The sequence below is a fragment of the Lottia gigantea genome (genome assembly GCF_000327385.1).
Source record: "Lottia gigantea unplaced genomic scaffold LOTGIsca_1, whole genome shotgun sequence".
NCBI classification, from domain to species: domain Eukaryota; kingdom Metazoa; phylum Mollusca; class Gastropoda; family Lottiidae; genus Lottia; species Lottia gigantea.
Genome location: NW_008706746.1, coordinates 771,576 through 797,774, shown reverse-complemented (window position 1 = coordinate 797,774; position 26,199 = coordinate 771,576). Strand labels below are relative to the sequence as shown.

The window sequence follows — 26,199 nt, the reverse complement described above, 5'->3', positions numbered from 1 at the left end:
CATGATAACAGGTGCACACATGGTTTTGAATGTTCTATAAAGCATTTTTAGTCTTAGAAATTGGGCTTGGTCATGAAAATGGAATTGGGTCTTGATAAACGTTTATAAAATGTGTGTTGAACTAATGAATTATTTAAACATTTCTTGGGAAAAATACATTGAATCTAATAAGTGATTTTCAGTAAAATCAGTGATTTAATTTAGCACCTTTTATATCTGTGATATACTTTAATTATATTTTGACTCTATTTTCAGGTGTCTATGTTAGTGATCCTCCATGAGGAAGCAGAAGATGGAAATGCTATGCCTGATCTGGCTCAGCCAGTCAGAACTGTTAAAATAGCTGTAGACAATCTTGTTAAGGTAGGACATCTGTAAAAATAATTAGATTAATCCAGTCAATTAGCTAAAAGGATTTTGGATCAGATACCTACAACATTTTTTGGAAAATTAGGAATCTACAATTTATATACTTTCTGCTGAGCTTGTCCTCGAAAAGAGATGATTTCACTGAGTGCATTACTCATTATATATAGCACATATGTCTTGTCACATGATATATATATATAACATGTATTTTTTTCCTTCCAGGTTGGATATGAGACAATCAATTCAAGTGATGATCAGATATTAAAACAAGACATGCCACCAGCTTTACGACGTGTGGATGAATCATCCTTACTCTTGTTACAAGCATCTGATATGTTACGAGCTGATCCTTATTCTGGTCCAGCTAGAAAAAAGCTTATTGAGGGCTCTAGAGGTAGACATTTTTTTGTCAAAGATTAAAAATTTGTCATTTTGATCTGCCAAGAAGTTTTTTCTGATTATGAATTTCTTGAAAGAACATTCTTATTTGCATAAATAGAAAAGAAGGTCTTTGAGGTTCCTGTCTATCAGCTATGTTGATTAATTGTTGATTAATTGTTGATGGTCGACAGGGCATGCTCAAATAGCTAATATTGTTTTTTTGGTATATCTATTAACCCTTACTGAAATACCTGATACCTTTCTGGAACTGGGTTTGTTTACTCGGCATCCCTTTCAGAGAGTTCACATAGCTAAGACACTGTTTATATTGTAAGTTTATTTACCCACTAACAGAAACAATTGCAATGCTATGAGAAAAACATTGTGTTTTAATTCTAGGTATATTACAAGGGACATCATCTCTGTTGTTAACATTTGATGAATCAGAAGTCAGGAAAATTATCCGAACTTGTAAAAATGTGTTGGAATATCTGGCTATCACTGAAGTTGTTGAACGAATGGAAGATCTTGTTACTTATGTTAAGGTAAGTTGATAGGATGTTCCTGTTCAGGGACTTCACTTCTTTTCTCAAGGTAAATCCCTTAGAAGGTTTTGATTAGAAGGAAGATTTGGGTCTTGCTTCCGTAAGTTGAAGAGGTTGTCAAGAGGATTGTGTAAAAAAAAAAACCCGTACAAATTGTGCGCAATTTGGCAATATCAAACATTAGTTGTGTCTTCATGATAAATTCATGCCTGTAACCAGGCTTGATTGTTTGGAGGGGCAGGTAATGTATCCGGAGGGGAGATGGGGTATGGTCTTTTGTCGATTGTCAGAATTTTTTAGGAGGGCAAGACATTTTTTCTGACAGTTGTCCCCATATTAATTCAGCCTGCCCCTATCTGAAACCCCTCGAAGGATTTTACACCAGGTATTTAAGATATAAATTTGTAATTTCAGAATCTAAGTCCAGTTATTACAAAGATGATGAAGGAGGTTGATAATCGTAAAGAAGAGTTAACTCATATTGTACATCGTGATATGTTAAAACGCTCGTTAGACCAGGTGAAAAACCTCACACCTGTATTAATCAGTGGTATCAAAATATTTATCACGGCTAAAGCCAACAGTAAGTATTTGACTCACTTATCTTTTTTGTCTGAAACGAATTTTTTTGGCATAAGTTCCTTAACCCCACTTTCATCCAACCACCTCTGAGAGTTTGTACCACCATATAAACTTTGGTTAATAAAGGTATTCTCTAGTCATTGCAAACTGTTAAAATTCTTTAATTGCTGAGACACAACCCTGTATTTTGACAAAACTTTGTAAAATTGACAAATATCATCCAAGTATAATAATGATAATTGTATTTTAGATCTAGGTTTTAATGAAGCTCAGAATAACCGAGATTATGTGGTACGCAAGATGTCTGATGAAATCCATGAGATTATTCGAGTGTTGCTATTGACAACCTATGATGAAGATGAATGGGATGCTGATGATTTGACTGTCATGAAAAAATCACAGGTACTGTCAATACCTGAATTCCATGAAAGGCCAAAGTGCAACTACTGTTCTTACTTGAAATTCTAAGATTTTGATTGGCTGGCAAGGTCATCTTCAGAACTCCAATGGAATCATGGCTTAGTTTAAAGGAGAAATTAATTATTTGTATAATATTTGTTGTAGAATGCTATTGAAGGTAAAATGCAGCAAGCCCAGGATTGGTTGAAAGATCCTAAAGCTTTAGTTGGTAGTGCTGGTGAGTTCAATTTTTATTTTTACTATTTGAATTCAAGATTGTTTATTTGACTTGCATAGATTAACAGTTAGCAGTCCTTGATTTATTTTGATACGTTTACACCATCGTTGTGATGTAGGCTATATAAACTTTGAACATTTATTTGCTCATCAGTCTGTTTGTTTGTTTTTGACATATCCTTTTGATTATTATACACCTAGAAGTTTGGCTGTATATTATTGACACACTTTTTGTTGGTCTGTCTGTTCATTTCTATCTTGGGCTTTTTTGCTGTAGGAATGTAGGCCTACTATTGCAAAAGTGATGCTTATCTGTTCTAATGATATGTTGACAATCTTTCAAATTTATATTTATTCCCTAATAGGTGACAAGGCGTTACGTAATATCCTGGAAGATGCCAAGAAGATAGCTGAGAGATGTACCAACCCTCAAGATCGCGATGCCATTATGAAATGTGCTGGTGATGTGGAATCCATGGCCAACGCACTATCTGAACTTAGAATACAGGGCAAGGTAAGATACCTGGCATACAGTGGAATTATCAAATTCTAGAATCAGGCATTTTTTCTCTCTGTTGTTCTCTACTTCTTTAATAACTGATATTATCTGAGTCCTTGCCATCAAAAACACCCTTTTTTCGAAATTCATTTAAAGCAGCCTATCTCTGTATTTTGATACATTATCTGATTAAAATCTCAAAAAAATGAAAAAAAGCGAGAAAGTTAGAAATATGCTGTGTGAACTGTTTATTATATTTTAGGGTAACAGTCCACAGGCATTAGGTTTAGCTCGAGAGATCCAGGGTAAACTAGATGCCTTACAGAACCTGACACAGCGGGGTATTATGAACACTGAGAGAAGTGGTATACGTAAACCAGCCCCAACTGTTGACGGCAAGATTGAACAAGCTCGTCAATGGTTGGCCAATCCAGGAATCAACGACAATGGTTTAGGTTCGTGTATATTTATTTGATTTGGTGAAGCTAGGGTTTGAATTGATAAAGAAAAAAAGGTAGATCTAAACCTTAAATTAACTACACTGGTTTTGGTAGATTTTTGATAGGTTCAGCACAACCAAAGACCAGTTTTGATAATTTTCTATAGATCGTCTGTTTACAATTGAGTTTGCTATTCCTAGAGTACATATTCTCACCACTTCGTAAAAAACTGCTGAATGAAAAATCCATTTCATGAGATTTTGCCTGCTGTCAAATCAAATATGCCCATTTCATTCCATAAGTCCAATAAGGTTTATATCAGTAGGATGTAAAACTCCATTCCAATAATTTGTATATTAACAAAATACATGGGATGTGTGAAACTCCATTCCAATGATTTGTATCGTATAGGTGAACAAGCCACAAGACTAGTAGTAGCTGAAGGGAGACGTGTTGCCCAGTGTTGTACTGGACCACAACGACAGGAATTATTACGGTCATGTGACGAGGTGGAAATATTAACCAATCAGCTGGCAGATATGTGTAAAAAGAATATGGTATGTAATTTAAGAATCTTTATGATCGAATTAGAGCAGATCTTTTTGAATTTTATCTTTAATGCGACTCTATACTGAGCATAAAAGTTCCAACATGGATGTTTCTAGCCACAGAGAACTGTGCTAGATACAATGACTGATTTGAGTGGTAAGAATGATTGAGAAAACATCAACAATTCCATTCTAGATGATTTATATTATATATTTACAGGGTAACAGTCCTCAAGCTGCTGCTGTAGCCAGACACATGTCAGATAAACTACAACATCTTAAACTTAAGATTAGAGATGCTCTTATCAGTCAGGTATGTACAGGGATTTTTCATTTGTCAAGATGGATTAAAATATTTAATGGAATTTCGAACTGGTCTGTCAACTTAGTGTCTTTTTCAGAGAGTCCACATAGCTACTAATGTTTGTTTTAGTTTAGGTCACGATTTCCCCCTTGTCAGTTATGTAGGTCTGAGGAGCTGACATAAATTTGTGTTTAGTCCCTGGGAGAAACAATAATTCTAGGCCCTGCGTGCTACAGACTGTGTCAACAGGAAATCAAAGGGTAGAGAAAGATTGATGCTGTCAAAGCAAAATTTCCTTCATTGCACACTGCATGGCATTGCCCAATCAGGTGCAGTAAAGTAGGATGCAAAACTTATTTCATTTTACTGTGTAACTATGTTAACAGGTAGCTGAAGATTTTACTGATATTTCAACTCCATTAAAACAACTAACAGAGGCAGCTGTCGCAGCTCCAGGTTGGTCTTCTTTTTTCTACTTCCTTTATAGTGAATCCATTATTATGCATGAAAGGGTCAACAAATACACAAATTCATGTCATGTCATGAAGTAAAGGCACCCAAATATGAGTTATAATGATAATTGGACTAATCTTATTAAGAAAATTAAGAAAACTCTTAAAATTAAAAATGGTTGTGAAATTAAGAATTTGGATGAACTAAAAAAAAATTAATATTTTGAAAAACTGGGAATCAACAAATATTCCTCTGAGGACTGCTTCAAAAATGATTTTTTACCTATTTTTATTCAGGTTCACCTAATAGAGATGCTAATTTTGATGAGAAAGCTCGTAATTTCCAAGCCCATGCCTGTAAACTGGCAGATACAGCTACTCTAGTAGCAACAGCTGGTGGGTGTAGAAACAAGAAAACTGTGGAAGAAATCTTTGCTAATTCTAAACAGGTTCGAAATCTTTTTCTGATTTTCTGACATCTTTTGTAATTGTTAACAGGTCCATCTTTTGTAATTGTTAACAGGTACATGTTTAGTACCAAAAAGAGTAGGCTAATGGCCTAATCATGGAAAAGCTTCCTTATTTTATTGCACAGAAAAGATTATTGTCTTTTATCATTAGCCAAAACTGGGGAAAAATGTTTTCTTAAGTGCACAAAACATTGCCTTTCATCATTTACATGATCTAGAGCAGGAAAGTTAGATTTCATCTCACTTGTCTTTAACAAAAGAACAATACAAATATCTAAGTTGTAATCTTAACCTAAATCTAAATGTTAAATACAATGAAAGGAGAATAGTTAAAAAGGTTCATCTTGAATTGAATAGGAGAATTCATCACAGATATTAATATTTGTCTTGTGTTTTTTAGATTAAGGATTTGACCCCACAAGTAATTAACGCTGCCAGAGTTTTATTCTGTAACCCTGGTAACCAGGCTGCCCAGGAACATTTTGATTTGATTAAGAAACAATGGACAGACAATATGGAAAGGCTGCGATTCCTGGTGGATGAGGCTGTAGATTCCGCTGCTCTTATTAAAGCTGAAGGTACAGTGAATATTTAGGTTGTTGCTGAATTAAACTGAGATACGTCCAGAATATAATCCTAGAATGATATTTGAAAGTACACAGAATATTAGATAATAAAGAACACTATTATAGATCTACTAATCCTAACTTGCTAGAATTAGATAGTTTGTTATTTGGTGCAATATTACTTCTGATACTTATCGCAAACTTGCCATAGCAGGAGAGCGCATACATGTGAGAACTAGGTCATTGCAAACATGCACATTCACTGATGACAATATTATGTATATTATAGAGGAAGCTATCAGTAAAGATACAGACAGAATAGAAGAAGGAATAAGATCTGGTGATGTACCAAAAATAGTCAACAATACAGGAGATATTGCCCGACGAGCCAACCGTATTTTACAGGTAGCTCAACAAGAGGCTGAGAACAGCGAAGATCCCCAGTTTTTAGCTCGAGTCAATGCTGCTTCTCAAAATCTTAAACAATGTAAGTAATTTCCATATGCTGGATTGGAAAGATTTGAAAATGGTTTTGATTTTCTAGATGCGGATTACTTTTTAGTCCAGTGTCACAAAATTTCTTACGATAGCTTTAAGGTCAGAAATTTTCACCAAGAAATATCTTTTTGCCTCGTTTTTTACCAGGTTATCTCTGAAATTATGAGAATAAATCTAACGATGGACATTGAGTCCTATTCAAGGCTACCAGATTTCATACACAGACATTTTTGACAATGATCTTTAGAAAAATAATGAAAATTAACAAGTATATTGTCTATCAGTTGATATAAGTAAATATTTACATGTCGAACTGGTATATTTTCAGCTATTGCACCAATGTTACAGAATGCTAAAAACTTGGCCATGAATCCTCGAGATGCCAACGCTGCTGCCAACTGGAGAAAATCTAACCAAGCTGTAAGTTATATCTCCTTTTGTAGAGATTCTCAGTGTCAGCCCCTCACTCCTCTTTAGTTACTTTTCTTTTAAAGTTAATCCTCATTTTCAAAACCAGCTGTCCTGTTTAGGATTGTGTATCCAAAACACACGTTGTCAGCACAGGATAAGTTTAGTCAATTAGATATTAGAGGAGTTTGGTACTGGTTGTTCTCATGAGGATGATATATCCCAAACACATGTACACAGAATGAGATAAGATCTAGTAAATTGGAAAATGTACCCTTAACATTCACTTTAAAAATAAAAACAACCATTTCTCATCATTTATTTTCATCAACTTTTATTTCATTTCAGTTATTGGATGCTGTGGGACAAGTAAGACAATGTGTTTCAGAACATACGAAAGATTCAGTGGAGAATTACCCCCCACCCCCTCCAGATCTCTCTCAACTTCATATAGCAGGTAATTATTATTTACATTATTCTACTTGTTATACTGCTTCACCACTTTATTCTAGCTTACTTTTACATATTTCACTTCAAATGGTTATTAACAACACTCTTGGCAATATGTCTTCAAACAATGAATATTGACCCTAGAATTTTCAGAGAAATCAATAGTCAGATAATCTTGTAATCTATGCCACTAAAATTGAATATTGATTGTCAGCTCAGTGTTTAACACTTGGAAAATAAACATTTATGTTTAAAAGATCCTTTTGGAGATGTGAAAGTCAAAGAATATTTTCAAAAATGTGTTAAAGACATTAACAATATAAGCTTAATTGGAATCTTCCATAGTTACAGATTTATTGCTCTTGTTAAAAATGTTAGATAACATTGGACTGAAATATTAAATTGCTAGAAATCTATTTGAAACTTTTATGACTTTTGAAATTAGATTTAGAAACTCTTGTGCTTTGTATTAGAACCAGGATGGCTTTTGTTCATGTATTTTATTATAGAAAATAACTTGATTGTTTTCTGAAAGCACCCTTACCCTCAAAATTTTCTTATACTTTTATAAGGGATGATATTGGAGATTTAGTTTGAGTTAAACTTATCCATTTGTCCTTGGTTTATGAAATTATTTAGAAGAATTCTAATTTATTCTTTTAACGTAAATAGCACCATGGTTGTATTCGTCACCTCCGCAGCAAAAATATCATCAAACACCTCTGCAGCAAAAATTTCAACGAGGTGCCGAACATCAATATATACAGGGGTCTGCAATGCAGCAAAATTACTATTCTACGCCTCAGCAATCGAAAAAACAGGCTCCACAACAGCAACAATCTTCTCAAATATTCTTCATACCTGCGGCATCGCTACGACAACAGTCCCCAATGTCACCTCACTCGGATCCGATTTCCATAGAGGTTGACAGTCGTAGTGGTCGTACAGTGTTAGCTAAAGGTAGTAGTTGCTATGACGACTGTTGAAGGCAATTTGAGCATATTCTGCATTGGATATTTATGCATACATTTTGAAAAAAATCAATTTTGATCCCCATTTTTTCTGAAAAATTTGTTTATTGTTGAGTTGAATATTTTGGCCCTATGAAATATTTTTAAAATTTTGACCTACCGGTACTTAATGTTACACCAGAAATGCCATGTGAATGCTATTCGCCTGTGCCCTATCCAGAAGTAAATTTTGCTCCCTTCTGCTGCCTTAAATCTTCCCACCTCCTGTTAATTTGAAAGAATTCCCTGTGTCGTGATCCTGTGTGGTGTTGTTATTTTGCATTTGTATTATTTGTGTTTGCTGATTGTTATTGAGACTGTTTTCAAGATTATATTTCAGTCTTGAAAACCATCCTGTGCAGTTTGACAGTTTGTCAGTATTAATTGCTACAATAGAGTGTTGCAAAATGGTTACAGCTTCTGTCATTTGGCTGTGGTCTATTTCCCCTGGCATCAAATGGTTGGAGCACAAACTAGCTATGGACCAATTATCCCCCTTGATAATTGGTTGTTAAATTGGCCAGCCAATGAGTTGGCTTCAATAACAAATGCCACCTGAATGCATGGGCAGCTAATTATGGCCAATTTTATCAGAAATTTACTCACAGTCATTACATGAGACAGATGATGTACCACAAAGTCTTGTTAATTAACCTGATTTAATCATATGTTTCTTCATTTATTTGTCTTTTTTCTTGACAAGCATCTTATTTCATGTTTATCATCAATTCTGTCAATCTATTAACATCATTTCTCTTATTTTTACCAAGTTCCAGGTGAAATGCCCCATGAAGAAAATTTTAATCGTATGAACGAAGGTATTCTCTCATTTTCATTTTCAATTTCGTTTCATTTTCATTTTCATTTCCTACTTTCAGTTTCTTTTTTATTTCACCCTCGGTTATTGTCTTGTTTTTTGTTGTCAATTTTTTTATTAATTTTGGTATTGGTAGTAAAATATATTTTTTTTTATTACAAGGTTTTTGTTATATTTGGTTTTTGTGAATTATTTTGGGCTATGGTATAATTTTATGGTCAATATATTTATATGTTACGGTCAAGGGTGACTTTAAAGTGAAAAAATTTACAAAGAAAGTTTAAGACCTGTTCAAAAAATTTGCTTTTATCTTAAACAAGTTGCTTCAACCCAGATTTTTTCTGTCATTTTGGAGGGGCTGACATGGTTTAGCCTAAATTGATGTGTTTAGTGGCCCTCAAAGTTCTATTTGCCTCGAAACGTAAAAGTAACATCCAATTTTAGGTTTTGCATTACATGTACTTATAACTAACATCTTTGAAACTTTTCATAAATTTTGAAAAATATTTCTTTCAGCTTCTTTACAGAGTCAACAATTTGGGGCACCCCCACCCCCAGCCATTCCCCCACCCCCCATGGAGGAATTTGGCTTTCAACAACATTATGGTCTAAGAGGTTCTTATCTTTCAATTTTAAGCTCGAAAAAAAATCCCAACCTCAAAAATCTAATACTATATTTTATGATTTCTTTTTAGTTTTAGTTTTATTTTAGTTTTTTTAATTCATTTTTGTCCATGATTTTGCTAACACAATGAAGTTATGATAAAGCTAACAGATATTATGTTTGTTCAAAATATTTCTAACAATAAAATTATTATGGAAACACCCTGGGGACATCAATAAAAGTAACCTAGAATAACCTAGAATTTTGTCTAATTTTTGAAAAAAAAATGAAATAAACCCCCCAAAAATGACCAGAGGATGTTTCCATTAATTATGATTTTGCTAACAAAAGTATATTTACAGATTTATAACCAATATTGTAATAACTTCAAACTAACCCAAAACAATGTTACGTGATATCTTTATCAATCATTCTGTAATTTGAATAATCATGGATTTTGAAATAAGTTGAAAATTCCAACAACTTGGTATACTTCGGATTCTTTTGCAAAAATAAAAACTGTTGAAATTAAAATGTAAATCAGAGTTCTGAACCTTGTTTAAAAAAAAATGGAAATAAGGTGAACCAAATGAAAATTATAGATTTTAGGTTGGATCAACTGAAATTAAGGAGATTGTCATTTTCTAACCTTGAGAAATATGAAATGAATATCGAATTCACACCTACAACATTGTTCATTCAGAAATACTTGAAATATACTGTATATGGATGAGAAAATTACCATTAAGAACTAACAAGATTAAATATAGAACTATATTTTCACCCTGCATTCTTGTTGTTGTAACTAACATTTCAATTTTTATTTCATTTTCAGATGTCTACCAAATTGTGTGAAACTAACTATTTTATTTCAGAGTGGTATTATTTTTTGTTAATATTTTTTCAGCATGTGTTAGAATTAACGAATGAATATGTAATAGTATGAAATGAAAAAATTACTTGTGCTTGTAGGAATCTGAAGATTATCAGTGCAAAACAGGTTTCACAATTGCTGTTGAATCTACCTTTAGGACCAAATTAGAAGGCACTCTTGGTGCTGCCTAGAACTGTTTGTCAACACAACATCCCTTTCATTCAACAGAGCTAATGGTTGTTGTTTGGTATAATGGTTTGTCAACTTGACATTCAGAGAGTCTACATAACAATTATGACTCTTTGGTCTTTGGATTGGTCAACTTGGCATTCCTTTCCTTTCATAGCAAATAATGGCTATTCTTTATTGAGATTATCAACTCAGCACTCATAGTCGGCACTAGATAGCCATTGTTGTTTGGCATTATTTTCACACTTCTGTTGTATTTTAAGACATTTTAAAGAAATTCTTTGACTGTCAAATCAACTGTGTTCTGTGAAATATAAAAAAACCATCCCAGCACACAACTTAGCTACGCCATGTATTTAAATGTATTACCATTATATAATTTCAGACAGTGCCCCACCCCGACCACCATTACCTCATGAGCTGGCCCCACCCAGGCCTCCACCCCCAGATACAGATGATGAGGAAGATTTCCCCATCCCACAGGCCAATCAGCCCATCATGGTATGTTACCTTTTTCTTAATACTTTTTGAGTCATGGATTGCCAAATAAGGTTCTGTTTAAACTGTGATCTTCTTAAAACCAAACAAAAGAATACCAAAGTCTCAAAGCCAGTAGGAACATCCATTGACAGGACAAAATCGATAAACAATATCTCAGAAATGAAAATAGATAAAAGTGGACCTCTCGAGAGAGGTAAGTGACAAGGAAAAAGATTATAAAGTAAGGATCTTTGTTTAACAAACTGCATGATAAAGATCCATCAAAAGATAATGCTATTTCAAGGCTTATTCAGAACAGAAAAGTAGGATGCAAAACTCAGTTACTGGAAATTCTTAAAAAACCAATCCATTTAGGGATTTTACATTTTATTTTAAAGATGGCAGCACATGCTTTACATATGGAAGCTAAACAATGGTCCAGTAAAGACAACGAAATTATCACGGCTGCTAAAAAGATGGCGCTACTCATGGCTAAACTCAGTCAACTGGTCAGGTAAGGTTGTTATAACTAAAATTAGTTATGAAAAGGCAATTTGGATCACAATTTGCTTTTAAGGATTTTCAAAAGTTATTATGTACATGGGATACAATGATGTATGTGTAATTCATTTGTGGCAGTCATTTTCCAGTCAGGTATCAATAGATCTTACAGTTTCACTAAAACTAAAAATATATTAAATATACTGATATTTTGTGGTGACTCCAGTAAAATAATTTCTGTAAATATGATTTGTGTATTATAGAGGTGAAGGAGGATCAAAGAAAGAATTAATAGAAACAGCTAAATTAATCGCCATGCAGTCTACAGAAGTCACTCGACTGGCTAAAAAGCTGGCGTCCGATTGTACTGATAAGAAAATGAGAAACGTAAGTTGAAGAATTTCTTCTCACCCATATGGAGGTATGGCCCCATTAAAGAGCTTGTAAAGAGGTTTTGTGGCCTTCTTATGTGTATCGGGGACACCTTTGACTTCAATTTGGAACATTCTAATTCTTCTTGTGATTCTTGTAATTGAGTTCACTCACCTTACAAGATGAATACTGATTGGTTTCTCCCTGTCAGTGTTGCAGTAAAAAGCATCTAGTTGCTCGTAGGTGACAATAAATGGAGGCTGTTATTGCAAAATATCTTTTAAAAGAGTGGCCTATGGTGCAGTCTGGTAAAATTTCTACTAATACAGTGGACTAATGCACTGTTCTACCACATATCTCAAAAAGCCTGGACAAGCTAAAGCACTTCTCTGGCTCAATTTTTCCAAAAAAAGAGTAGGCTAGAGCACTCTCCTGGCAAAATTTCTGTCCCTTTTCTACATGTGATTAAAAATATGGTATATATTTGTAGAGTTTACTGCAAGTTTGTGAAAGAATTCCTACCATTGGAACACAATTAAAGATTCTATCTACAGTCAAGGCTACTATGTTAGGAGCACAAGGTATGTTTAACACTTCTTTGATTATTTTCTTATTTTTATTTTAAAAATATGGCCTATATAATTTGAATGAAAGCTTAGTATATACTATATATGGTTTTAATTAATGAAACCTTATGCACAATATTTTGGAGTATTACATTATGAGACTGTATTTAATGGCAGTGTAAACTATAGAAACGTTGTTTTATGTATGTACCTATTATGATGTATTTAGTTTCCGTCAATACATTTATTACCAGTGTCAAATGTTAAAATAATAAAATTTTTAATTATTTTCATTTTTGGGTTTCACATTTCTTTTATTTTCATTTTCTTGCTTTCTTATGATTCAATCTTATCATTTTCGGTGACATTTCTTTTTTATTTAATTTTATTTTTCGCTTCTTTTTCTTAATTTCTTGCCATAATTTTGTTTATTTTGCTGGTTTTCTGTATATTTTATTTCAATGTGTTTTATTTAGAACCTATTCCCAGCGTTGATGGCAGTGAAATCGCAACAGGTGGAGTCAATCGTAAAAACAAAATTTGTCTGACAAAAACAACACGATTGGAAACTTTTTTTATTTACAAATATATAAACAAAGGTTTCGATAAAAAAGATGGTGATCATTGAAATTATTTGATCAATGATTTCATTTGATAATTTTTGAATTCCAAATACTAAATTTATTCTAAATGCTCCATAATACCAACATTTGATTTGTAATTCTAGATACTATTCATAAAAAGAAATGGTTAATGTTTTTAATCTTTTGGTGAAGTGTCGATTCATTTCACTAGATTTTTGTCCTACATTTTAATATATCAGCCATTGCTTGAAGAAAATATTCCAAAAAGAAATTTCCAAAAATGTTGATTGAAGTCAGACTGTTGAGTTATTTTGCTGTTTTCGCATGATTTTGGTTCAAGGGATGGTGATATTGTGCCGGCAATATTTGCTGCTGCGCTGTTGTTGGCCTTCATTGTCTGCGGATATTTCACTTTTTGTGTTTCTGCACTTTTTATTCCAAGTATTTCTTCTTTTGATTTTGCAAGTTTTGAACGGAAATTTTAAGCACACAAAAATATCTTAAATCATTTGAAATTCTGTTCAAAGATGCAAAACGAAAGTAGGAAAAGCTCTGGCTTGCTTTTCAATGTTATAAATTTGTTATTTGAATGTGATTTTTCCCATCAGACCCAATTCCGAGCCCAGACGGCAGTGAGATAGCGTGTGGTAACCATTTTTCAAATTTCAGCATGGACTTTGTGCAATAATAATGAAAGTAGTTGGACAATATGACTAAAATTTAGTGACTGTAATTTGAAATACTTCTATCAATTTCACAAAGTGTGGCCTGAATTTCTTCGATTGAGCAATTTCTTGAAAACTTGCTTCAAAATGATTTTAGGGTCTTGGGGTAATTTTCTCAGAAAAGTTGCTTATGTCCTTTAATTTGGCATGGCGACAGTTTGTGAAATTGATTATTTGTGAGGCATTTTGAAAGTAAATACCTGTGTCTTATTCCAGTGGCGGAACCAGGTTAACATCCGAGGGGGGGGGGCAAATTATCTGAGATTGCCTGAATTTCTAACTTGCTTTTGGGGCTGCGATGGGGGGTGGCTGCCCCCTCTGCCCCCCTTTGGCTCCGCCACTGTCTAATTCTTAACAAAACTGTAGATGACTAAAATACAATCCAAGTTAACATAAACAGGACAATTTTCTTTATACACCTAGAAATTATTGAATTGAATTACTTAACTTAAAATGTTGATGTAATCATTTGATAATGTCTCATTATTTTATCATTTGATATATTATATTTCATACATTCCAACATACACAGTCATGTATTTGTGTAAAACATTTTCTTCACATATCAAAGTTAGTCTTCTCCTTAAGACCAGCAACTCACCCAAATATACCATAATATGATTTTGACACATTTAGGATATGTAATCCATCATCAGGGACCCAATATTTTAATATTTCTGTGATTTCAGCTTATAAATTTTCTATAACTTTGTGTTTCTGTGTGAATGAGGATAGTTGAATGCGTAGTTGAAGTTTGTACCTGGGCTGTTGATTTGATTTTATATGTCTCACTATAGTTCTAAACTGTTGATTTGGCTGTATTTACCAGTCATATCTGACTAAAGTTCTAGACTATTGATTTGCCTGTATTTACCAGTCATGTCTGACTAAAGTTCTAGACTATTGATTTGCCTGTATTTACCAGTCATGTCTGACTAGAGCTCTAGACTGTTGATTTGACTGCATTTACCAGTCATGTCTGACTAGAGCTCTAGACTGTTGATTTGACTGCATTTACCAGTCATGTCTGACTAGAGCTCTAGACTGTTGATTTGACTGCATTTAGCAGTCATGTCTGACTAGAGCTCTAGACTGTTGATTTGACTGCATTTACCAGTCATGTCTGACTAGAGCTCAAGACTGTTGATTGGACTGCATTTACCAGTAATGTCTGACTAGATTTCTGTATGATGATTTGATTACATTTACCAATCATGACTGGTTTTGCAAGAAATCAAATATAAATTGACAATACTTTTGAGAGTAATGTGTGACATGAAGATTTCAAATCAACAGCCCTGGTATTTTGAGTTCTGCTTTTTACTGCACTAACAATTTGTTCTTTTTGCTTTTTTGCTGCTTGCTTTTTGATCTGAACAGAATCAAGTAAGTTTTAAAACTCCCAAAGTACTGGTAATCCTGTCCCCAACCCATGTTTCCGGGACCCATATTTATATCAGAAATTTGAGGTTTGTTTGTAGGGAATATATGATTTTCGTGCGTTTTAGTACTTCGTAAGACTATTAAAGCACAACAAAGACCCAAATCAATCCTCGAAAATGCTGACTGTTCCCATTAGATAAGTAAGGCTACTCTTGTATCTATATCATGTATCACAAACATAGCTCATTCTTCCCATTATCTGTGTGGCTCCCCTTCCCTTCCCCCTTAGAAAACAACATTTCCAGTATAAGTTTCAATATAGATTGTACTCCGTAATATATATTTTAACCATTTCCTTTTCCCTATTAACCTTTCAATTTATGACCAGGAAATTTGAGTCCTTCATCTTGGTACTTTATCAAAATGTAACCTTTGGATCGCGATGTCATAGGGTGGCTTGTTTATTTAGGATTCTTTGCAGATTTTAATATTCTAGTCATCTGATTGGTCAATCACTAAAATTTATTTTACATTTAGTTTTAATAACCAATCAGATTACCTGTAATTCTTAAAATCTGGATTTAATCTTAGTTACATATTTGAGAATAAAGCCCAAGATTGTAAACTATATTTGTTTGAAGTGGTTTCCCTCTTATAATTTCTGGAGGCTTTGATAATGTGTTTATTTTAAAAAAAAAAAACAGAGGCCCTAATTCTCCTTAAACAATTTCATTATTTTAAAGTGGGCATTTGCATCAATTCATTTTGGTATATTAAAGTCTTGATTTTTTTTTTTCAACATTTCTTGTTATGTAGAAGCTGGTGCATATTTCTCTTTTAAATCACATCTTTTGAAAAAAATTCATATTTCATTATAAGTTTATATTGCTTGTAGTAGTAGTAGTATTTGAAATATATTTCTCATAGAACACTGACTGAACTGCTAGCAAGGTATTCTCGAAACGATCTTAGTGCTAGTATGTCCCAAGGTCTTATCTTCTGACACTGTTTCTAAGACATCCTAGCGCTAAGATACTTTCGAGAATATGGACGGGCCCTGGTTCTTTATTTGGGAACAAAAGTTGGGTTTTTCATGGTATTCATCTAAATATTCACTTTACTAGCTAAATTTGACAACATGTATCACTTTTCAAAAGAAATATTTGACAACTCGTTCGTCAACAATAAGACAAAAAATATAGTGTTTTTTAATGTCAATCGTCCAGCCTTTATTTTGGTTGTACTTCAAACATCTGTATGACAGATAAGGTGATAAAATTCAGAGTTTGTTACAAAGGTAAAATATTGCGAACAAAATTCAGATTTCCGCTCTGAAAAATGATATTGGAAGATGAACTTTATTAACTTGTATCCCTTAAAGTTTTTATCAGATGTTATTCAAAATTTTGCGACAATATCCCTTTATGTTCTGTCAGCTAGTCGAGTGAATAATAAGGTAACTATATCCCTGTCGTATTGTAAGTTCATTTTCTGACTCTGATTTTGAAATTTTTATAGGTTCAGAGGAAGATCAAGAAGCTACAGAGATGTTGGTTGGAAATGCACAGAATCTGATGCAGGCTGTCAAGGAAACAGTTCGAGCTGCTGAAGGAGCATCCATCAAGATTCGTGTTGACTCAGGCTACCAAATTAGATGGGCTCGTAAACGACCCTGGTACACATAAAAAGTTCATGGGGTCAAGTTTTATGATATTAGGAAGTTGCTAGATATTTGAGAATTTGTAGCCAAGAAACAAATTTGGAAGAAGGATTTTGGGGGTATGGGTGCTATGACATTGGGGGTTGGTTTGGTGCTAGGCTTGTTAGGGTGGGAGGAGGGTCACATTTCATGACCCTGATGAATATTTAAGTCTGCTGCATTTTTTTTACCAAATCTGATGTCTTCTTCCCTTAAATGGACCATTTCTTTCTTTTCATAACTCAATCTACATATGACAATTCAATTAGCCAACCTAGAGGATATAAAAGTTTCCAATAAATCAACTTGTAATATTAGTCAACTTAGAGGATGTAAAAGACCATTGTTTAACTTTGCCATTGGTCAACCCTGGGTAAAACTTTTTTCTATATCAGTCCCTCTAACCTGCATCAATGACAGGTTTAACAAGGGTGGTTCTGCTGTCTTGACTTATGGAACCATAGAGTCCAAACATCCTCTGTTCAGCCCTCCAACCACTGTGGCTCTACTGTTAGGAGTTAAATAAAGTTATTGTCTTAAGAAATACAAGAAATGGTCCTTTTCCTGAGATTTTTGATCCATCAGGGAAGAGACATGGCCTCATTTTGTAAAATATTCATTTATAAAATCTTAAGACATAAACCAAAGCTGTTTGTATTTTTTCACCATTTTGTCAGCACTCACAACATATTATAGTAATGTAGTAAAGTGAATATTGGAGAAGTTAATTAGAATAATTTGGCTTATTGTTAAATATATTTCAGAATAGACGTAGATATATTTTTCATTTAGTTGTGTGAAATTGATCTTTGTTTTTGTCATAATACTACCTCTTGGTTAAATTCTCAAATTGATTTCCGTTTCACATTCTTCAACGTTAGGGGAAATAACTCTTTTACAACTTGACAAATTTATCAAAATTTCACCTATCATAAGTTGTTTTTAATGGGGGATACTAGTAACTGCAGTCAGGTGGTTGGTCAGATTCCACTTGGTTTGGTTGAGGAATGCAAGCAGATGATGATAACTAGCAGAAAAATGTAATTCTTCAGTCATCAATATGACTAAATCTAGTAATAGATTAGAGTTCCCCCTACAGAAATATGACAACAGAACTTTCAATAAATATACCTAGATGTAACTGCTGTTTGTGGAAAAACTGTTGATTTGGAGGTGTAGTTTGACAATATCCCATTAATATTTGGGTTTTTTTGTACATATGTCAGCCAGGTTTTGAAAACAAGTGTTGTGGAGTCCACATCAAGATAGTTTGGTTTGGAAATAAGAAACTCTAACTCTGTAATGGGTAATCGATCATTCTTCTTAATACATGTATGTCCAGTTTGAAAAAATCCAAATCAGCAGCCCTGTTTTACATCAGATACATTTGTAGTTATAAGAGGCCTGTTTCACAAAATGTTAACTAAGTAAGATAAATATGGTGACTTAAAGACATAGTAATTTGATTGGTGAAAAAGGCTAAATTTAAAATCTATTTCAGTTATTGACCAATCAGATGAGCATTAATATCAATCTAAGTTAAGTTTTGAGAAACAGGCCCTAGTGTCCCAGTGAATTGTAAAAAAAAAACAAGCATTTGCTTTGCTTAAAGCTTCTATTTTGCATAATTCATTTTGTTTTTTGTGGGGCAGCAAAATGCTTACGCAAAAAGCAATTTTTTTTGTTCTTTTGAATATTTTCAATTTGTTTTCTTGTTTTGTTAAGATAAAATGTGTTAAGATATTTTATTGGTCAAAGAATAATATTTGAACCAATCAGAAAGAATCTCACTACAGTTGTCATGACAAAACAATGCAGTCTGTGAACAATCTTAAATTTATATAGTGCCTTTCACTTGCATATATACTGAATCACTATTCCCTTATAATTACATTAATTATATTAATTGAAGGTATGGCCTCAGATTGTCATCTCATTTGTTCGAATTTTTCATGAAAGTTCTTGGCAGTGTGTAGCCTATTTGGTTCTTTCAATTCACCGATTCACCAAATTAAAATTGTTGAAGTCGTAAATAGGGAGTATAAGTTGCTTAATATTATGAATTATTTGTAGGTTAGATTATGATTGATAATTATTTTATTTTTAACGAACATTTATTTACTATTCTCCGTGCAATTAGAGATGTTAACCCAAAAACTGCCAGGTCTGTTGAAATATATTGTCAACATTTGGACAAAATTTCTCATATTTTTAGTCGTCAGAATGTTATTTCTCTTACCTATAACACACTTACAACACTGAAACTTTTTGGATAACAGAGGTCTGGGTCTTGTTGCACAAAAAAAAAGTTCCTATTCTAGTTGACAAATTACAACAAATTTTTGAGATCTATATCTAAAAGATCTAAATTAGAAATAGAGGCTAGGTTCCTAAAAATTGTATGACTGATGGCATTGAATAGTAATATTACATATTAATATTAGACTTGCAGTAAATTGGGCTTGATCTTCCATATTGCAATGTTTCAGGCCTTGGCAGGTAAAGGGTTAAGTAATTCTAATTATATTATTGGTAGATTTATTATTATTACTATTATTTGCATGCTGAACCAGATAACATATTGTTAATATAATATTATATATAAACTGTGATTTTTTTATCAGTTTTATTTATCCATTGATATCCTTTTGCACTGACTGTACCATTGGAGGTTCACAAAATTGTATCTAACTGCTTTTCTAAGAAATTTCAAAATATGAATTCTATTACGTTTTTGCCCCGTATTATATCAGAATGCATTAAATAAATTCTATTTTTTAATTCTTGGAGAACCATCAGACCAATCATTATATATTTGTGGTTGTTTCCCTGTAAGAGCGTCTGGCATGGAAAAAGCATCTTGTTGTTCGGATGGGACAATAAACCAAAGCCCTGTGTGCTACAGGCTATGCACGTTAAAGATTCCTCGACAGTTGAAAATCGAAAAATAGGTTAATTTCCCTCATTGCACCCTGCATGTTGGTGCAGAAAAGTATGATGTAAAACTCCATTAATTTCATTTCATTGTGAAAATTCCCCCTCCCCCCATTAGGACACTACCTCTTAGAATGGGCATAAGATTTTAAATTCTCAAAAGTTGGTCATCACAAGAGTAGTATACCTTTAAGTTTTGTGAAAAGGGTCTTTGGGTCATGTCCTAATTGGGTACTGGGTTTCCCAGACATCCGTTTTAAAAATCAGTCATAAGTTTTAAGAAAAATCAGTTGTAAGCTGGAAAGACGGGAGATGGGTGTCAAATTATACAAATAAAATGCTTCAATATATACATACTCTTAGATTGTAATATGTACAAGTCTACAGTATGAAAGATTTAATGAATAACAAGTATGACATGATAACATAATACAATGTACTACAAATCTTAAATTCTTATATTAATGATTTGAATTGGACTGTCCCCAAATATCTTCAATGACTACAGTCACTTATGGATTTAGGTAAACAAATTCCACAAAAAAGCCAATTGAGTACTGACACATCGACAACAGGGTACTATTTCTGTCTCTCAAATATGCTTATAGGAGCTTTATAAAAATATATAAAACCTTTATCAATTTGAATAATAGTGACACACAATATTAGCTTCTGTTTATCTTTTTCGAACATCTCTCTTTATCACAAGCTAAATGTAACTGCTTGATTGGCCATTACCAAGTGATGTCACACAATGTTCACCTTAAATCATACTCTTAAATATATATAGCTTATAGTTCAGAGTATATGAAGGTTTATTTTATATACACTCAAAGTTCAAAGGGTTAAGACGTTTTAAAAAAAGATGTCAGATTGGATAAAGTTCAGTTTCCACTGACTTCCATAATTTCTTCTTCTCCTTTCTCAGCTTTATCTTCTTCCCACTCTTCTTTCTTAGTTTTATTTTCAACCTGGTCTCCTGTCCCACTCTTCTATAATATAGAATTACAAAACTGAATACAAATCTACAAAAAAAAGTTTGCCACAAGAACTGTAAGAACCAGAAATATGTACCTCACAGTAGTATTAGATAACTTAAATAGACTTTGATTTTAACATTGGGTTATATTTTAACTACATAACAATGTCAAATGCAGAAATAAGATGAAAAGATATTGGTTCATTATGTCCCGAAAATAAAACATGATTTAGACGGGAAAAAAAACTCAAATTAAACATATTTTTCACACAATAAATATTGTATCTTTTTTATGAAAATTCTGAACCAACGTCACACAACTCTCTAAATTCCAGAGTATCAAAGTTTTTCGGTTAGACACTATATATACAGCAAGTCAAATAATTGTGCCCTAAGCATAAATTGAAATTGAAATAACCAAAAAAAAACAAGATAGGTTGCTACTGAAAAACTCTATTGACAAAATATTTAATAATAATTTTAATAACTTAATGTTAACTTTATGATATTATCCGAGATGTCTAAGTCTTGATGACTAAAGCTAAAATCAATTTATGAAACCCAGGCACAGGGTTATTTTTGTTAAATTTGTTCAGTAGAATTTATAGTACCATATGTTTGTACAAACAATATTTAATTCACATAAAATAAGATTAAGAATATGGAACATGATTTTTTCCTTTATAACTTTGCTCGTTTCATACACATACTGTAGTTATATTTTTTTAATCATAATTGAATTTTTTTTACAATTTTGTTGTATCCAGTAGCAACCTACCTCTATTTCTTTTTTGGTTTCAGATTTTCTTTATCAATCTCAGGCATAACTTCTCCAAACGCGGCCATTTCTTGTTCAATAGACATCATGTCTTTAGCCATATCATTGGACCAGTTATCAATACTTTCCATTACATCTCCAACTGGTGCCACATAATCTGGCAATGCCCTCTACAATATAGTGGACATGTTAACTAGAGTTGGTAAAGGTCTGGGCAGATGCTAAACAATTTTGATAAAAAGCACCTAAATGCTAAACACTATACTTTCTTGGAGCAAGCATGAACAAACCACAATGTGGCTAAAGTGCACTTAGTCCTGTGCTTAAAATCTGTGAAAACTTGTCCAATAATGAAGAAAATTGATAGGCATCAGTTTATGAAAAAATGAAAATAAAATGTCTCCAATTTTATTTTTAGGCTGAGCAAGGGATTAATTGAAACGACAGACAGTTGGGCAATTGAAAATTTGACAATATACATCTATCCATTAACAGCTGAATTAAAAAATATTAACTGAAATAATGAGGAAATATGATTAAATCAAGGACCAAGGTCATTTTCCAATACAACCTAGAATACACAACTACTGTTTGTGTCAGGTAACAATTGAAATGATGTCAAGGTTCCAACACTCTAAACAATTGAGCTACAACCTGTCCTCAAAATAAAAAGCTACTTGATAACAATTTCAACCTACCTTGATATCTTGTTGAGCAAACTTCGTAAACATGCCAGAGTAAGTCTTCTTTTCTTTGTCTTTAAATTGTTTTATTTTCTGTTTACTCAAGATAATTTGATTCTTAGCAGCCTTGTTCTCTGGTTCACACTCTAAAACTTTCTCAAAATTAGCTTTAGCCAGTTCGTACTCATGTTTACTAAAATATGCCTGAAAATTAACGAGTGATTACAAAGTTAATGTACCAAGAGAATGTGTTTGGGCAAAAATAAAAAACTATCACGTTATGAAATAATTTCAATTTTGATTTCAAAGTTATCTTTTTGAGTTGAACTGTAGATTGTTAAAAGATAAATTTGAGAAAATCATTCCAACTTGCTGTGTTCCCTTTGAACAGAAATGTGTGTTTCACATCCTAGTTTCTTTTACAATATACTTTACTTTCCTGTTTATTTCCAATATGTGTCTTAGAGAGTTACAGATTACTTTTGACAATTTTCTCCTTGTGATTTGAATAGGTATCCTTGTTATTATTACTTTGACTTCTGGATTGTGATATGGTACATTTTCTCCTGGTTTGAAATTCAAGATTATGCTTGGAACTGGTACAAAGTTTTCAGATTAGAAAAAAGAAAGCTTACCTGTCCTCGTCTGAAATAAGCCTTTGTACTTTTAGGGTCAAATTCCAACGCCTTTTCACACTCATCACAAACTGAGTTGAACTCTTCTGTTTTGAGGTAACATAAAGCCAGGTTAAGATGAGCTGCTAACATGAGAAAATCTCGTTTTGTTTTTTCTGCCTCCTCTAATGTAGATGTTGTCTCGTGTTCTAGATAATCTATGATCTTTTTATAACATTTTATAGCTCTAAGATATTTACCTGCCTACAATGAAAATAAAACGGAGCTTAAAACCATACTGTTTCTCATGACAAATAAGATATATCAATGTCAAAGAAGATGGAAACCCATTACAGTGTACTATGAGGGATATTTCACAAATTTGTCTGTTGCGAATTACAAGTGTAAAAATTTTTTTAAAACATTGTAGAAACAGTATTTTACATCACGATGTTAAGATCCCAATATTCAGCATACATGTTTAAATATAACTGTCATGCAGTGTGCAATGAGGCAAACTTCACCAGACCTTACCTTCACCAGGTTCCCTCCCTTAGCTTTCATAATCTCTGACTGTTCAAGTTTCTCTGGTGGGTCCATTTCATACGCTTCTTTAGCCTGTTGAATAGATTGAAATACACATATGAAGGCTAGAAAACTTATTCTGAATCTTTTAATTAGTGACAACCACACCTAATAAATCTCTCAATCTAACTAACAAATTAACAATAAAATCAAAATATCCAGGAGCTTGTTACAACACAACTCTTGAGATGCTTTCATACTTTTCCTTTTTGCAAATACATCAATCTAATTTAAATAAGATTACAAGGTAAGGTAACACAGGGTCAGGCTTCCATTAATTTCTATTGTCAGTTTGATTTTTTAGGCCAATTAGGTCTGGAATGTCTGGCAGTTTGGAAACTGTTATAAAAGAAATGATAAATCTTACATTTTCAAAGCAGGATAAATAAACTTCATATTCCAGATGAGCCTCTGCTGGAATATCAAAGTCCTTATTTCCAACCTGACCGTAAGCAAAGGTTGGGGCAATTTTAAATACTGACTTCTCTCCCTTCTTCATTTTGGTCACAGCAATGTCAATACCCTCTATAACATTCTGTTCCTCTGGTTCACCCACTATAAACTCCACGTCTCGTTCCTCAAATATCCTCCCTTTATATTTTCCTACTAGATGAACTAGAATATAAAATGATAGACATGAAATAGATAAAACTAAAAAACTGCACACATTGGGATGTTGGTTACAAAAGATTATCTAATTGGTGCTGAGTGATTATGCTGAGATGTCATATTATACAGCTTCATCTGTTCCATTAATTAGTGTCAGAAGTTCAGAATACACCAGTACAGTCAAAGTGTTTTTTTTAAACTTTGGAAATTGAAAAGAAGCTCAAAAAACATATCAGATTGTTCAGATTGTCAGAATTAACAGAGTACATTGTATACAAGTTGGTGTAACGCAGTGAAAAGTAGTATCACATATTCCACGGCTCCACTTTGGTAGGACCTGTGGGTCTGTTTAAAATGAAGTTATCACTGACACAATGTCAAATGGTGTGAAGCAATGGACTGGAGGGTGAAACTGCAAAATATCTCATTATGTCACAATTCATATGGCCGTAAAATATAACAACTTACTGTTAACTGTTGACCCATCTTTAGGTGTTTTAAATCCATCCCCCTGTTTCTTTATACTCCGTATAATTCCACCATTTTTTTTCTCGGTCAAATCTTCACCTGTAATAAATATCATCCAATCAAAATACTCTTAATTGACACAAGCTTTTCTGCTGCTGACACTTGCTTCTGATATTTATCAGTGTGGAAATAGGGGTTAACTTAAAACTGGTAATTAGATGAGCAAAATAAGTGAAATCACTAGACAGAATAAAAAGGTCCTACGAGTAAGGATGGTTTCAAGTTGACTGGTGAATCAAAACATCTTAATAGATCTGTTACAGTTGAACATAAGCAAACATGAGCTGCTGGAGGAAACTTTCATAATCCAACTGTCTTTGCACTCAATCCATTGATATTATCAGATATACCGTCGGCTGCTAGTAGTTGATGTACAGATATCAAAAACTTCTTACCTTTCCAAGAGAACAATTCCACTTCAAATATGAGGGTTGCTTTGGGTGGAATTTTTGGTGGAGAACCAGAATCCCCGTAAGCATAGTCTGACTGGCAAGTCAACCTTGACACTTCCCCCTTCTTCATCGACGCCACTCCTAGATCCCATGCCTTGATTACTTGTCCTGGAGGAAAATGACAAATGTACGATACAAAGACAGTAAGTCATCTTGTTTTTAAGATCATAATAGGCTAATCAAACCTCCATTATGTACAGATACCAATTTCACAAATTCTGAACATTCATGGAACAGGGACCAAAGTTGTTTCTTGGATTTTCCAATTGTGTCCTTAAACCAAACCTCACTCTTGGCCTTTTTTTTTTTTGCATTTTTTTGAACACAAAGTGTGTAGATTAGATAGACTATTCAGTTTTGAGATAGGAATACGATTCCAATAAGAAAAGATGCATATCCTGTCATAGACTTACCTGTTCCCAAAGTAAATTCAAACTTCTCTCCTCGATCACGACTCGAATCAAATTTTTCCCCATTCAACAAAGTCCCAACATAATGAACAAAAACTTTGTCTCCGGTTGATGGAGATCCTTCATTTTCGTCACCAGCTTTCAAAATCTCTTTCAAAACGCCACCATTTTTTTCTGGTGTTAAATCAATTTTTTCTGGGGTTTCACCACTTTTGTCTTGCGACATTTTTATAATATATCGACGAATTCAGCTTAAATCCTTTCAAAATAGTAAGATAAACTAAGATTTGAAACAAAGCATGCAACTTCCGGAATTTTCTAGAAAGTGGAAGTAGAAATTATGATAAAGGGGAAGCAACTCCAGATAACGTCATGATACTTCAGACCACAACAAAATCATGACCCTTACTTTTAACCAGCGAGCAGTTCATAGTGGAATTTGTGCATACCAAACTATCACGTCCAACTAGCTAGCAAATTGTGCTTGATACAATGACGGTGATCATAATGGAACAAGGATATACAAAAACCCTATTTTATCATGTCCAAAAAGCAGGCAAATTGTGCTTGGTGTAATGCGTTTACTGTGGTCAGAAAAGAACAAAGGCTTACCAAAGTATCGGCATCCTATCCAACTAGCTAGCAGATTGCTATATATGACTACAATTAATGGCA

The 26,199-nt window shown here is 33.2% G+C and overlaps 2 protein-coding genes across 2 annotated transcripts in view; one reads left to right on the top strand and one right to left on the bottom strand.

The window, feature by feature from the left end:
* LOTGIDRAFT_102378 (hypothetical protein) overlaps positions 1–16,938 on the top strand; it is a gene marked incomplete at both ends in the record, with an annotated part of 34,780 nt that extends 17,842 nt beyond the window's left edge. Inside the window, 21 exons of the mRNA XM_009045412.1 lie at positions 256–363; positions 592–763; positions 1,150–1,295; positions 1,710–1,878; positions 2,128–2,279; positions 2,442–2,514; positions 2,879–3,027; positions 3,275–3,467; positions 3,864–4,009; positions 4,221–4,313; positions 4,691–4,760; positions 5,054–5,205; positions 5,627–5,804; positions 6,082–6,279; positions 6,619–6,714; positions 7,087–7,182; positions 11,028–11,143; positions 11,521–11,636; positions 11,887–12,010; positions 12,486–12,576; positions 16,772–16,938. Coding sequence (XP_009043660.1) covers positions 256–363; positions 592–763; positions 1,150–1,295; positions 1,710–1,878; positions 2,128–2,279; positions 2,442–2,514; positions 2,879–3,027; positions 3,275–3,467; positions 3,864–4,009; positions 4,221–4,313; positions 4,691–4,760; positions 5,054–5,205; positions 5,627–5,804; positions 6,082–6,279; positions 6,619–6,714; positions 7,087–7,182; positions 11,028–11,143; positions 11,521–11,636; positions 11,887–12,010; positions 12,486–12,576; positions 16,772–16,938 — 2,805 coding nt within the window. The remainder of the gene's footprint in view (positions 1–255; positions 364–591; positions 764–1,149; positions 1,296–1,709; positions 1,879–2,127; positions 2,280–2,441; positions 2,515–2,878; positions 3,028–3,274; positions 3,468–3,863; positions 4,010–4,220; positions 4,314–4,690; positions 4,761–5,053; positions 5,206–5,626; positions 5,805–6,081; positions 6,280–6,618; positions 6,715–7,086; positions 7,183–11,027; positions 11,144–11,520; positions 11,637–11,886; positions 12,011–12,485; positions 12,577–16,771) is intronic.
* Positions 16,939–22,332: 5,394 nt separating this feature from the next.
* On the bottom strand, positions 22,333–25,750 carry LOTGIDRAFT_102242 (hypothetical protein; the record flags this gene model as incomplete). Its single annotated transcript, XM_009045411.1, has 7 exons — positions 22,333–22,530; positions 22,962–23,204; positions 23,475–23,558; positions 23,893–24,140; positions 24,603–24,701; positions 25,058–25,222; positions 25,528–25,750. The coding sequence occupies 7 exons, from the start codon at positions 25,748–25,750 to the stop codon at positions 22,333–22,335; spliced, it is 1,260 nt and encodes a 419-aa protein (XP_009043659.1).
* Positions 25,751–26,199: the final 449 nt, after the last annotated feature.